A 15,278-nucleotide genomic window follows, 5' to 3' on the forward strand; every position below is an offset into this window, starting at 1 on the left:
AAATACCCGTAACTCGTGAAAAATGATTAAAATAGGTTTACCCAAAGTTTGTCCATCCGTAATAAGTTAGTCTATCCTCAATAAATTTGAGAAAAATAAAATAAAATAAAATAAATCATTAAAAATTTGAAGCACGGTTGAGGATGATCAACCCTAACCCAACCCACCTCTAAATTTCTCAACCCTAACCCAATCCATCTAACCAAAATCAGGTCGGGTTGAGTCAGGTTGGTTCGGGTTCACCTTGGGCCAAATAGAAAATTACAATAACAAATAGAAAATCAAGAAACGATAAGAGGGCGGAGGTCGGGCTGCCAAAGCCTCAACCCTAAGTCCCTAACCCAACCCGAAATTAAATCGGGTTGGGTTTTCCCAACCCAACCCAACCCAACCCGAGCCAAAATCGGGTTGAACCCGTTGGGTTCGGGTTGAGCCCGACCTAGGTTGCCTTCCCCTGTTACATTTACGCCCATTTTTCTTTCCAAGCCTCGAAAATCTTCAAACAGCAATGTCGAATCGAAGGCTATACACTTCTATATCCAGATTTCTAACCAAAAAATCGCCTCTAAACCCTACTTCCTCACTCAATTCCCATCCCAGACTCGAATCCTCTAGGGTTTTATCGAGATCCTTTACCCTATCCTTAGAAACCACATCTCTATGGACCTGCTACAATCTCCTCTCTTCAAATTCTAGGGTTTCCACAAAGAATTTCTGCTCCAAATCAGAAGATAAAGACTTTGGTAGATGCTGGAACTGTGGAGCCGTTGCAACATCAGCACCGTTCTTAGCTTGCACGTCATGTAGAAGCGTCCAACCACTTGATCCTTCCATTGATTATTTCAAAATATTTGGGCTGTAAGTATTCATATAGTAATTCATGAATTTTCTCAACTGATTTCTTTTCTTTTCTTGTTTGAATTTGTGCCATGAAGGGTGTCACATTCACTATGAATCTAACCATAAATAGTAGAGTGATGTTTGGTTCATTTAGTATCTCTAATGCAAATTTTGACAGATTAATTGTTTTTGCTCATCATCAAAGGCCCCTCACAGCAATTCATCCACACATAGGAAGAAATAACTTAGAAGATCAATCACAATCAAAGTTCTTTCATTTAGTATATATAGTATAGTAGGGATTACTGAGCATCAGCCCTGATTGATTAATGAAAGTTGTCCAGTTCATATAGAATCTATTAGTAAAGTATCCGTAGAAGGTTATAAGCGAAGCTATCTCATGAGATGGCAAATAAAATTAGCCTTTGAATAACTGTCTGATAATGAGCAGCTCTACATTCTATGAATATCTATTGAACTTAATTGGTTTTGGATCCTTTTGATGCATGTCAACTAAATACTGGAACTAATTTGATCCTAGTTGTTTAATCACTTGATAACCATCATTTTTCTTTGGAGACTTTTCCTATGACTAATCTCATTAGAACTTGATGATTCATTTTTTTTATCACTAAGATCTATGGAAAGCCAAGCCAATCATTAACTGTTTGCAATGTTCAGGAGAAAAAAAAAACTTTCTTCTTCTTTTCAATACAGGACATCATAGACATCAAAAGATATCCATGCTGAGAAGGGTTACCATCTAATAGCATGTCGCCACGAAAATAAAGCGTAAGTTCTTCAAGAGAGTCTCCTAATTATTCTAGATAGAAGAGATTCTATACTAAGACAAAAAGAACTAGGTTTAGGTGGTTCCATAATAAGTTTCTCAAGTCAATCATGTATGAAGATGCCGTCATTTGATCTTTTGAAGCTCTATTATGTTCACTAGATACTTGGGAGAAAATAGAGGTTGTATATGCATGATATATTTTGAAACAAGTAGGCAATGGTCTAGCTAATTGGCCCTTTCAGGTTGGTGATCTCAGATCAATATCAATTGAACTGTCAATGATGATTCATTTTCTTTTTCTTTTTTCCCTGAACAAGTGGATCTCCTTTAAGCAGAAACCCAACAAGCCAAAGCTAATGCGGACAAAATACAAAACACGAAAAAAACAAACACAAATTATAATCTAGGCATCTCATTCCAATCTCTCAATCATGAACAAGATACACCATAATTTGCTAGTAAGTCGGCTGAGATATTTTCTTCCCTATGGATGTGAGAGAAGGTACACTTGATGCCCTGTAATATGCTTTTCTGCAATGCTGTTTTCTTAATCAAAATATTGCAGAGGAAACTAGACTTGCTTGTAATTATGTTGTTAGGATGTAACATATAGAGATATTTTGTTTATGGTGCACGGTTGATCATGTATTCTCTTGTCTTTTACTAAAATTTAATTGTTGGAGATATTTGGGTTTCTACTAATGTGTTCCTTGAGTGGGCCTTTGTTTAAAACACAAGGGAGAAGGCTTCATGACTGTATTATTTGTATGAACATGTAAAACCAGTGTTATAAAAACTTGTACTTGGACAAGAACTCGCCCGATGGAAAACCAAGGCGAGTTCTTGTCCAAGTACTTGCCTTGGTAAAAACTAATGATGTTAACTTTTTCATTGACTGATGTGAGTCGAAGGATATTTTGGTTGACTAGATAGAGCCAAGACCGAGTTGACTGGGTTAAGTCATGATTTAGTCAATAAGATTTTAGAAAGTGTGAAATTGCTGAATTAGCTTACCAAGTTGGGGATTTTATATAGAGAATAGAGTTCCTAAGGTGTCACCTCATATAGCTTATATGAGGTGGCGCTTAAAAACATAAGGGGCCCACTTTGTTTGGATGATTCAAATCATTCATTTGATAGGCCCTCACATAGATAGGGTGTGCCTAAAAAATCAACTTCATAGGATCATCCTAACCCTTCCATTTGTGGAGGTTGAAATGGATGGGTATAAACCTCCATAAATCTGCCCATTTTTAACCTCCATAAATGGAAGGGTTAGGATGATCCTATGGACCTGATTTTTTGTAGGCACCATATCCATCTAAGGGCCTTTCAAATGAGTGGTTTCGATCACCCCAAAAATGTGGCCCCCTAACGTTTTGTGAGCGCCACCTCATATAAGCTATATGAGGTGACACCTTAGGAACTCTATTCTCTTATATATATAAGTATGGGTACTTTTATTGAGTCATTATGGGACATTTTATCAACTTTCTTCAGATTTTAACAGGGAGAAGGGCTTTGAAATAAAGGATGAAAACCTTGAGACTAAATACAAAGACTGGCAGAAGAAACTCCACCCTGATTTAGTTCATTCAAAGTCCGAGGTTTGAGCATGTACGCTTGGAACCATGAAAGTTCTATATTTTTCTATATGTTTTTGTTGACTCTTGTTACATGCTCCATTTTCTTGTTTGTTGATTTAGAAAGAAAGAACATATGCTGCTGAACAGTCTGCTCGGGTAATTGATGCCTATCACACGCTTGATAAGCCATTATTGAGGGCTTTGTACCTGGTGAGACTTTTATCTACTTATGGGTTTCTACTGTCTTTCAATGATATACCAGTGGCTTTGTCGTGTGTTATGTCTGTTGATAAATCCCCTTCTTTATAGATATTGGGCATCAATCTGAAGCATCCATTGATATTTTCTATTTGTGAATTGGATTAATTGAACCCTCGAGTTCTGTGCATTATCAGTGCGCCACTTAAAAGGTGGGTGTTGAAAAAATAATCAGAAGAACTTTCTTCTTTTTCGGATTTACATGGAATAGATTAGAACCATCATTGAATAAAAGTTATGGACTGCTTAAAGTGGGGCTGAGAAGAAAATGGGTTTTTAATGGTTATTATGTAAATGGTTAATCACATAAACAAATATATTTAAAAAAATTAATTTTAAAATATTGAACATGTACTGATGGAAAATGATAAGTCCCTTTGATTTGTTTTTCATTTTATAAAACAAAGAAATTATGCCAATAAGAAGCCAGTTTGTAGTTCTTATGGTATTTCTTTCTTCTGTCGTTTTTCTTTCATTTTTCTTTCATGTCATATCCCGAAACTATTGGTATGGTAAATAAAACACTTCTTCATTCGGCTGTGAACAGGGCAGAAGAGTTGAAATATTTTGTTATGTAAAAAAAAGGACATTTCACTGGGTCCCTTTCAATTTTTCCTCTGGAAGTTTATGTTGATCTCACCATAGATGATTTTGATTTGCAATGTGCATGTAATTTTTTGTCAGGTTCATGTTTATGTTTGGAAATCCTTTTTGCAGATTTTGGAAACTTCGACATCAAGCTATGATCTGTGCACATTGATTCGTGTGCTGAGTATCAGCACGGATACAAAGTGTCCGACACGGCAACCCCTAGAAATCTAGAAACGGGGCACACCCGTGCACGTACTTACGTAAATAAAATTGCTAATTACTAATCATAATTTGCAACAAAATAAATAGGGCATTCCTTTAACAAACTAATAAATATTACTATTAAGCAACTATAAGTCTCAAAGAAGGATGAGGTAATCGAATAGCAGTGCATTCATCAATCTGATCTAATTATCTCCAGTCTCCAATCTGCGGTGAGAAAGAGAGACCAATAAGATACAATGGATATAATATTGGACGAGTGTTTGTTTAGCATTTTAGGTTTAGGGGAGGGGGGATAACAGCAGATATTTATTAAAGAAGAGTTAATAATAAAATAAGAATTAATGATAAAAGACGAGTGTTTGTTTAGCGTTTTAGGTTTAGGGGAGGGGGGATAACAACAGATTTATTAAAGAAGAGTTAATAATAAAATAAGAATTAATGATAAAAGAGGAGGCAAGCACAATATTCTATAATAATAGTATTTCAGCTGACACTGTACAATAATGTCTCGAGTCTCGACGTACCCACAATAAGTTTGACAGTTCTAACAGTACATTTACAAGTGTCAGAAGGAGTGTCAATACATTTCGACATGTGTGTAACAATTCAAAGTGTCAGTTATATCATAGATGCCCAGAGTGTACTATGAGATGCCTAGGACTTCCATGATTTAGGTAGAGAGATCTTTCCGTATGATTATTCATTTTTAATCCCATTATTACAACAACTTAGAGGCTAGTTTGTGAAGGCAGCCCATACTAAAACACCGAAAGCCGTTCAGGTTTTGTCTTTATCGCTTCTTCGGATGATTTAAATGAATAAGACAAATCTGAGTCCGTGTGGCTGCACTCACATGCAACAGCCCATTCACGAAATGCTTTCTGCAATGGTCCCTAGAAAATCCCACACACACATATATTTCTTTTGTTTTAATTTTTTTGCCTCTGACATTGAATAAGAATTCTTCTTTTGGTTGTGATGGTCAACACTTCATGTTGTGATGCTGCCATAATCCAGGTTGGTGTAATGTTGATCTTATCATAATTTATTTTGATTCTGCTATGTTCTATTTACCTATTGCCATCTACTGGTTTTTTTGTTTTCTAAGAAAGAAAAGATAAGTTCACATGCTGTTACATTCAGTAGTTGCCTGTTGAGTTACTGAATTTCTTTCATTTCCTTTTGGGCTTGTGACAGTTGCAACTTGAAGGCATACATGTGGATGAAGAGAAAACAGTTTCAGATCCGGAACTGCTTGCTGAGGTAAATGGTGAAATTGACTGATTTTTTTTTAAACGGCAGCAGATTGAATTAAAACAAGAAAAGACCAAGATTGTCAATACAAGGAGAGAAGGACAAAACAAGGAAAAATAGCAAAAGAGAAAAAAAACATGCAAGGGAATACACCCAAAGCCGAAAAAGACCAGAATTTGATTTATTTTCAGGCTATCTTGTATTCTTGTTATCCTTCTCAAATTAGTGAATTACTATCTCGATTTAAGACACAATATGCAAGACAGCTGCTCCTGAAAACCCAAAAGGAAAATGACATATCAACTTGCTTCTATTACATATAATGGTAAACATAAGTTCTGGTTAACGGTCCAAGTTTACTACAATTTTATGATTTTATTGAGGAGACTGATATCTGCACAAACATGTTTTGATAATGGGACGACTCACCTTGTTTCACACTTTTTAACCAGCTGTCAAAAGCTGTTACAATTCCCAAAAAACTCTCAGCAGGCAATTAGATAAGTGTAAAACAAGGTGAGTCGTCCCATTATCAAAACATGGTCGTGCAGATATTGTCTCCTTTTATTGAAAGGCATTACTAAATGACTAACTTAACAATGTTTCCTGATACATTTTCAAAAAAAAAAAAAAACAATGTTTCCTGATAATATTGGGATGCTTGTGCCATTTTTTATCATAAAAACTGACAATTTCATCTATTTCTAAATATCCTTGTAATTGTGCATAAAACATAAATCCAACTTTCAAAAAAAGAAAAAAATCCTTGTAATTCCTCCATTTGAAATGATACTGGCTGAATCAAAAGCATAGGGGTTTCTTGGGTTATCAAATTAGACATAGTGCGATACGGTCAAAACAAGGTTTATAGTAAGAAAATAGACAGGAAGCCAATCAATGGATTGTCCATTTTTCCATCCAATCTTTTTTGTTGGGTATTTCTAGGGTAATGATTTTTTTCCCAGATTATGGAGATCAGAGAGGCTGTTGAAGAGGCTAATGACTCTCAGGCATTGAAGCAAATCCAGTCTCAGGTAAAGAAGCCTCCTGGCTTGCAGATATTCCTTTTTAGGGGGTGATACATACAACTACTTATACAGATTACCATGGTGTACCTAACCATCTTGGATCTGTTTTTAATCCAGATACAACGGAAACTGGAAAGGTGGTCCAATTCCTTTGGAAATGCTTTCAAAAACCAGGAATTTGAAAATGCCATCAAGTCAATCCTGAGAATGACGTATTACCAGCGTGCAATTGAGGCAATTGTGAAAAAGCTCTGACGTATGTATTCGGTTTAGAATTTCCTTTGCTAAATGACTAAATTTAAAAGTTCACAACATTCCCTATTATTTCATTGTGTGTCCAAGGACCCCTATTTTTCTTCTTTCTCTTTGTAGGTTGCAGCCTACACTTGATCCCTCAAAAAACCATGGGAAAACTGTCACAATTTCTCTAATACTTTTGGGTGATTGCGAAGTTTTGCTGCATGTTTTTTATAGATATGCCGAATAGTGTAACTAAAAATCTAAAAGCCACTCAGCTATTCATTTACTTACCATCTTGAAATACCCGTCAGTTTTCAATCCATCTTTTGCCCTACTGGTCAACAGGTGTGCCTTCGCAACAATGGAATATGGCTCCAAGGTTCAAGCAAGGATGGGTGGAAAATGTTTCCTGGGTATGTAATTGTTTGTTTACAAGGCATTGGGATTTGGGTATATTCTGAAGAAAGGTTTAAAATTTTAAAAACCATTGTTTTCAAAAGGCCACCTTCTCGAGGGTGAAGGCTTATGCATCACCTCAAGACAGAAGAAAAAAAGTTCCAAGGCTCGCTGTGAGTTTAATCCAATACCATGTCACAAATATCTCCGAGATTTTCAAAATATGGCGAATTTATTGCGACATTTTGATAAGATGACAATCCTGAAATAATCCCGAGAATTAAAAAAAATAGCAATATTTTCATTTACCATGTTAATATTGCGATAATATCACAATATTTTTTATTTTTCTTAATTTATATACTTTTATATATTTTTAAATAATTTTATTTTTATCATTTTTCCTGATATAAACCCGAAAAAAAAAAAAAAAACTTAATATATCTCGAGATTTCCCCGTGCCGTGAAATTCCCGAGAATGACATTTGTGACTTAGATCCAAGAGACTTGCTCTTCAATATACAAAGCCATTAATTTTTGGGTGAGCCTTCTATAGGAGCATGTGTCTCACCGTGTTTACAGAATATGATTTCTGGGGATTGCATCTTTTTTAATTTGATCCTTATGCCGCCCTGTTGCTTCAAATTCGGATATTCAAGCGATCTTTTATGCATCATATGGACAGACAGGCTTGATGGGAATTTTTGCTTTTCAAAAAGTTTCTCGGGATCAAGTTGTCCTTCTCACTTGTCTTCATTCTTCATAGGTACAATCTTTACAGTTCCTAGTTAATAGGGTGATTCAGCAGATCAACATAGCTGATCACAATCCATGTGTCAGTGTATGGTGGATCACTTGCATTCTTGCTGATGTAGAAACGTGTAGCCATTTCATTATTCTACTTAATTTGTCTCTTCAAATTTTGAACATTTTTCTTGGTTCTCCACACTTACGTCTCAAGGCCTGATGAACTTGACGAGGGCAAATTCAGATTAGGGTTTCAAGAAGTGAGTTACCTCTTTTACTTGTGTGGATAGTTGATCAAGTTTCTTGGCAAGTGTCTTCAGTCCGTGATTGACCTTTTGATCATACCCAGTTTGAGCATTTAGCAAAAGAATCGACAAGGAAGTATGTAGGGCAGAGCATCCTCGGCATCATGCAAGTTAAGAGAGAGAACGAGGAGAAAGAAAATAGGGTGGAGACGAATATAAGAAGAGGAGTTTTGATATGTTACGCCTAATTCATTTAATCTGATTTGTGTTGAGGGTATTTTTTGTTTAGGGCATAATGGGGCTTCTTCTTAGCAGGGTTCAAAAGTCAAGTAGAAAGTGATTCCTCTTAACTCAATTTTGTGGGCTAAAGGAATTTGTGACGGGCCGTGGAGACTAGCCAATGTAGTAGACGAGATCAGAGATTTAACTTTGTACGGTACTATCTATTTTTCTCTCATTCCTAGAAGTGCCAACGATTTGGCTGATTGTCTAGCCAAATTATGAGCATCTCTAGTGTCTCATTTTATATGGCGGAATCATCACCGACTGAAGTGCACCTGTAATCATTTCTTCATTTCTTAATAAAATTGTTTTCTTTTTCAAAAAAAAAATAAATCCAAATAAGTGACAGGAAGTAGGTGTCAAGGAGAGTGAAAAAGAACCTGTCAACTTTCGTCTCTTTGATTCTTTATAGATTTTACGAGTTCCTATACATAGGGTTGTGATCAAACTAGGTTTCAGGTGTATTGAGGAGGAATATATAATGTTCTTTTACAGTATTTTTGATAGGCTATTTCTTGGGGGATAGTGATAGTTATCTTTTGGGAGACTTTCAACATTTGATGTGATGAAGCGGAGTGGTGGTAGAAAAAGGAGAATTTGATTGTGGTGTTTGAAGTTAGTTGTTGGAAATATTTTCCTGCATTATCTGGTTTATCATTTTATTTTACAGGAAAATGCTATTTTCTTCTCTCTGTATTGATAATAATCATCCAGGACTAAATACTTACCTTTAGATGCTCTTTTTTATCTGCAAAAATGCTGTTATTGTGAGAATTATATGCTGAACACTGTTGTAGTTCTGATGATTGCTTCATGTGAAAGCAGGAACTGTTTTGGTTGCTACACCTTATATTTTCAACCAACATGGGCTGGACTGAGAATCATGAAAAGCCAATAATCACTGGGAAAAGAAAATTCACATGAAGTTGAAACTGCTAGGGGAAGGTTGGCATAAACTTAACTCTGATAGCCAGGTAATAATGCCTTTGGATCCAAGAAGCCTGTAGCCTTTTATCTGTTATATTGTTTCCAAGATAGCACAAAAGATTTTTCCCAGTAAATGAAGGTGTTTAGGTCCTTGCAAGATCAGAAGGCATTTGTTTTATTTGAAAAATAATGGTACTTGTGCTATAGTTGTAATTAGATCCTGCTATGGGCTTCGCAAGTTAGGACTAGATGATTGAAGGTTTCTCTTTTCTCTTGCTTTTTTTTTCTTTTTTCTGTAGGAATCTAATGGCATGGTGTATTATTACAAACAATAGGTGGTAAAAGTAAAGGTGACGATTCATGATCATCGTCGCTTGCCTGAATTGACTACCTGTTACCTTGGCCACTTGTTTGTCCGAGCTGTGTTTTGCCCTACAAAATCAATTATAATTCCTTTGACTCTCTTCAGTTATTACCATAGTTGGCCGAACTTGATTCAGGAAAAAAAAAGGATGGGAAAGATTCAAGTTTAATACTTTATGGGGCCGTTTGAATATGTGGATTTTAGAATTCAGGTTTTAGTTTGAAAGCGGTGTAAAATTCTGGATTTTACAGTCCATTATCCTGGATTTTAATTAAGAAGTCCAAGTTTTAGAAATCTCTCACCCATCCTGAGATTTCTAAATCCTGGAAACACGGGACGATCTTCCTACTCTCGCTGGACAGAAAGAAAGCTTGACGGAAAGAAGGGCGAGAAATCAGAAAACGAATGATGGCCTCCTCTCTCATCTCCCATCCAGGATTTTGAGGAAATCCAAGATTCTAAAATCTGCGCCTATTGGTTCAAGAAAATGTTGTAAAAAGGTCAAACACACTGAAACACGATAAAACCAGTTTAATAAGTTTAAAATTTTGTCATTTATGTATTTGCCCCCCTTTTTAGTTGGGATGACCTCTCTGGTGTATTTATAACTACTCTTATACACTAGAGGGGGTGTCCCAAGTAAAAAAAATGAGATTATTTCTTTTCCCTTACAAAATATAGTGGGGTCAAGTTGGACAAAAACTGTGTTTTTCCTTAAAAATCGGATTTTTTTTGCTGTAAATGTTTTAACTGACTATTAAACGACGAACCTACAAAACTTTTTTTTAACACAAGAAAATGTGCCGTTTAAAATGAAATTTTGTTAACTATGATTAGAATCATTGATCTTGGCTATGGCCCATTTAAAGTGGGGCCTAGCAAATGAGTTTAGCCCCTTGATCAGGTGATCAGTTAACCTGTCACTCATCCTTTGGTAAGATCAGATTCCCCCCATCCTCAATAGAAAATTTCTGGGGTTCTCTACCAGGTGACTTGAGTGTATAAAATCATAAGTTCAGAAGAGAAATAAAAGTGTACGTGATAGCTAGAAATCTTGCAGAGCATTGGTTTTAATTATGGTTAAATGCAAATAATTTTCCCTTTTTTTCCATGGTTTCTTGCTGAGAGTTTATTTCCCTAACTCTTAGTACTCGGCCAATCGAAAACAAGATGAATTTCCAGGTCCTCTCTAATGGCATCACCTGGCCTTAGTTTGCTCCATTCACACTAAGCTTCTTTACCAGATCCCTTGAGGGTAGTGAGAACCACTTGAGTATCATTACAACTACTTTGGTGTAATTCTTACAGGGAGGATGTGGGTTGTGTTTGTGAAAGCGGAAAACCATATGGAAGGAGAGGAACACACGAGTGTTTAGAGGTGAAGTTAAAAACCCTCATTTCATTTTCACATGATCATAGCTCTAACTACCTCTCGGTTAAGGAATCTCCCTGAATTCAAATTTGTATCATCATATGATTTATGGCATGGATGGTGTGAGATTTGCTATAGTGACGAGTAGGACCAAGTCATTTCGTGTGGGATCCTCCTAATCCTAGGAAGCTAAAATTGAACTTTGATAGCTCCGGCTTGGGGAATTTTGGTCTAGCTTGTATATGGGGCTTATTAAGAGATACTAGAGGTGCGACATCCTAGGTTTTTTTTGGGTCCCATTGGGATATCAGACTCCAATGAGACCGATGTCAGAGCTGTTTTACAAGGTATCGGGCTTATCAAAGCACACGATTTGGATGTAGCGATAGTGGAAGGGGACTCGTTAAATGTGATCAGGTGGCTGAAGGGGAGTCACTCCCCCCTTGGCGGTTTGTGCAGTGGTTTTAAGAGATTAGTGATCGAGCGGAGGGTTCTTCCTTATCTTTTAATCATATTAGAAGGTAGGCTAAATCAAATGCTGACAAGCTAGCTAGATAGGGGGTTAATATAGTGAGGTATGCCTTCGAACCCAACCAATGTCTGATCTGAGCCGTCCATTTGATAGGCCTCAACATTGAATCTCAATATCCTAAAAATCACACCAATCGGGCAGTCCCTGTGGATAATAATATGTATTTTTTGGTCAATGGATCCTCTGTGGGGTTCATATTTCAAGATCCAATTAGGATCCGAAAAATTATGGATTCATCTTAGAGAGACATGTTTGAAAATCTGATTGGAGTCCGACAGATTACTACACGTCCTAACATATTTTGTAGGGTTTAATATCAGTTATGAGGCTATTTAATAATTGGTATTTGCTAGGGATCATCGCATAAGGCATTTTGGGGAACAGCTGTTGCATGGGAGTGCAGCCACACAGCCCAGGCTCATTTTTCAACAGATTTTGTCTTATTCATTTGATTTGTCTGAGGTGGCTGGACTCTCATATATGCAACAGTCATTCCATGAAATGCCTTTTGCGATGGTCCCTAGCAAATCCCTTAATAATTTTAGGGAAATAATATATCTGCCCCATTTTCTTGGGCCACCTCGCCCGAGAAGAAAAGGGGGCGAACATATCACTTTTCTATTTTTATCATAACTTAGCTTAGTATTAATTATATGGGATTTGCCGGTGACCATGGCAGAAGGCATTTTGCGGACCGGCTGTTGCATGAGACCAGCCACATAGGCTCAATTTTCAACAAATTTTGTCTTATTCATGATGTGGCTGCTCTAGTGGGTCCACGGAATGCCTTATGCAATGGTCCACAGTAAATTCCTAATTATAATTATATTTTATTTTGTTATAAAAAATACGTAAATCTTCACTAACTCCACTAGGTAATTACATATATTGCATAATTCATTTAGGTAAGTGATAAATTATCTTTTTGTTTACTAGGGACAGGCCCCTTTAGTGCAAAAGAGTAGTCATAAGTAGACTAGAGGGGGCTGTCCCGAGTAACAAAAATGGGAGAATGTATCGAAATTCATCTATGGTTATGACCATCCAATTGATGTGATTTGCACCTAATAGTCTCTCAAGTGACCAGTTTCTCCCCCTTTTTTTTTCTCTCCCAGGCCACGCCGTATACTAGTGTACAAAAAATAGTCATTAAATCCACTAGAGGAAGGTGGCCCGGGGAAGAAAAGGGGGCAAATACATCACTTCCCTCTCAGTTATCAGGAAAGTAAACGAGTAAGGGGGGATATTAGTCCCACATCGGAAAGTTAGAAATATTTCTTGAGCTGTATAAAGGCTGAGCTGGGAGTTAAGAGCACGACCTTACTTGAACAGGATCTGTTCTATAGGCTCGTACTTCTGTATCCTTAAGTTCTAAGGAGACAGGCACCCACGTCCGGTTGATGAAATATGACCACACGATCAGAGCGTGATTGACGGCCGAGATTTCCTTCTGGATTTCTTGGCATTAGAGGATCGTTCTCAGTCAGATCTCTGGCTGGGGCGATCGTGTGGTTGTCTGACGGACCTTACAAATGAAACAGCTTTTGATTTTTTATTGTTCCTTTTTTCTTCCTTCTCTTGGTTATTTAAAACGAACAGCCTACTAATTGTTTCCATCTCTGTGTGTGTATTTGCATTTGCTAGCTATGTGTTTGATGAAATGCCTGTGAGAAAGGCTGCCTTTGTTTCTCTTTTGTTATGCTAAAACAAAGCGGCACATAGTAGATGGAAGAAAAACAAAAAAAGTAGTCCAAGCAATGAAGTGTAGGAGGTCTAGGATCTTCTTTGCCAAGAAACTTCAAATTAGGCCCTTAATATATATTAAGCAAGTTTTTTCCGGCGTCATTTGCTTTTTTTCTTCTCATGATAATATTTATTGGAAAACATTTTCTTTAAGGCTCTGTTTTCGTTCGGCGTAAAAATGGACGTAAAATTTGTTTAATGTTGTAAAAATAGACTTAAAACAAAATTTTCATCCATTTTTACTTCGAAAGAAACGGAGCCTAGATATCATGTTTTGTTTTGACAAGATGGCGCCCAACAGTTCATGCCAAATCATAGCATGTGTAAAGGTCCACCGTGATCTGGAGAGCCCACCAACTCTACCCAAACCCATGCATATGGTAGGGCCAACAATTTTACACCCTTTTTTCTGTTGATGATCGAAATAATTTCGGGGTACCACTTCTTATTTTTTTCTTATAAGTTTATGTTCATCATGTTGGTGTAAGTACATACAAGATGTAACATTAGGGCATGTTTGCCAATATGAAAATTTATTCCAAGGAATATTCATTGGCTTTGTGAGATAGGACCTGAGGAGGAAGTGGGGAGAGACTTGAAAGAGGAGAGGAGAGAGCATGAGAAATCCCTAAAAATAGTGGAAAAAATGTTATTTCGAATTGGGTTTTTTCTTTTCCCCCTATTTTTTCAAGGGCTTTTTATGCTCCCTCATTCCAAACCTCTCAAGTCTCCTCCCCTCCACCCATCTCTCACAAACTGACCCCCCAATATTCCATAGAATATTTTTATGGGGAAGTGATATGTTCTCCCTTTTCTTTACTTGGGACAGCCAGCTCAGGTGTATCTATCACTGCAGAGGGGCCGATTGATTACACTTGGGAAGAATTCAACGGCCTCGATTGCCACGTACACTGGAGTTGGCTGTCCCAGGTGAAAAAAAAGGAGTGAATTTATCATTTCCCTTTTAATGGTTGCCAAACATGTACTTATGTGTAATTTTCGTGAGTAGAAAATCACAAGTTTTCCGCCTGTTACGGTAAATATCGGGTTTAGGATTGGGGTTATATAAGGGTGTCCGTCGTAAAGAGAAATTATATGGTGGCCAACCTTGAAGACCCGTGAACGTGGGGTACGTCAAACGTACCACCCTCAAACGTACCACCCTTGATATTTGATCCAACAGCAGTGCGTGAACGTGGGGTACGTCAAACGTACCACCCTTGATATTTGATCCAACAGCAGTGCGTTGTTGGATCAAATATCAAGGGCGGTACCACTTTCACGGTACTTGACGGTCGGGCACCACATAAAAACTTCCATCGTAAAACTTTAATGTGTCTTTGTAATCTTTGCATGATTGAAGCTTATTGATCATTTAGACATTAGTATCATCGCAGAATCATGTAAAATCTTTGTGGCATTATTAATTTGTCCAGTTCATTTATTGTTTCGTCAAATCTTAGATCAATTGTTTTTCATAGGAAAAACAAGAAGAAGCAAGTATCAAAGCGAGGTTAGGGTAGTGAACGGTTCGACTGTGAAGAACAACTTCAGCTTACATGTACAAAAATTATGCAGAGAAGGTTTCGAAGAGGGCTGAAGGTCTTCTACATGGTGATCTCACTCACGAACTGGCTATATTTCAAGCAACAAATGTACACTTTACGAATGAAAGATCATGTGTTAATCCCCAATCATCTGAGAGAATATAGTAAGGCCCTGTTCGTTTGAGATTATGATGACTGATGGTGAGCCCCCAATACGATCAATGGACTCAAAATTAATGTAAATTCGAGTCCAATAATCGGTTTGGGGGCTCACCATCAGTTGTCATAATCTCAAGCAAACAGGACCT

The 15,278-nt window shown here is 37.1% G+C and overlaps 1 protein-coding gene and 1 non-coding gene across 4 annotated transcripts; both read left to right on the top strand.

Moving 5' to 3' along the window:
• Window positions 1-390: 390 nt before the first annotated feature.
• On the top strand, window positions 391-9,831 carry LOC143847111 (DNAJ heat shock N-terminal domain-containing protein). Of its 3 annotated transcripts, XR_013234941.1 has the most exons (8): window positions 394-858; window positions 3,144-3,240; window positions 3,340-3,429; window positions 5,491-5,556; window positions 6,513-6,581; window positions 6,693-6,831; window positions 7,161-7,228; window positions 9,311-9,831. XR_013234941.1 is itself a non-coding variant. In XM_077355796.1 (7 exons), the coding sequence occupies exons 1-6, from the start codon at window positions 509-511 to the stop codon at window positions 6,828-6,830; spliced, it is 810 nt and encodes a 269-aa protein (XP_077211911.1). In that variant the 5' UTR covers window positions 391-508; the 3' UTR covers window position 6,831; window positions 9,311-9,831. The 3 variants fall into 3 exon arrangements, 2 of the variants coding, with proteins under 2 accessions (XP_077211911.1, XP_077211912.1); XM_077355796.1 differs by lacking the exon at window positions 7,161-7,228 and having other exon boundaries at window positions 391-858; XM_077355797.1 differs by lacking the exons at window positions 7,161-7,228; window positions 9,311-9,831 and adding an exon at window positions 6,948-7,141 and having other exon boundaries at window positions 391-858.
• A 3,163-nt stretch (window positions 9,832-12,994) lies between these two features.
• Window positions 12,995-13,206, top strand: LOC143847668 (small nucleolar RNA U3). Its single transcript, XR_013235190.1, has one exon. It is a non-coding gene; the product is annotated as a small nucleolar RNA U3 (small nucleolar RNA).
• Window positions 13,207-15,278: the final 2,072 nt, after the last annotated feature.

This window comes from Tasmannia lanceolata, unplaced genomic scaffold, assembly GCF_043159265.1.
Source record: "Tasmannia lanceolata isolate RefF3 unplaced genomic scaffold, GAP_Taslan_0.1 ptg000015l, whole genome shotgun sequence".
Lineage (NCBI taxonomy): Eukaryota > Viridiplantae > Streptophyta > Magnoliopsida > Canellales > Winteraceae > Tasmannia > Tasmannia lanceolata.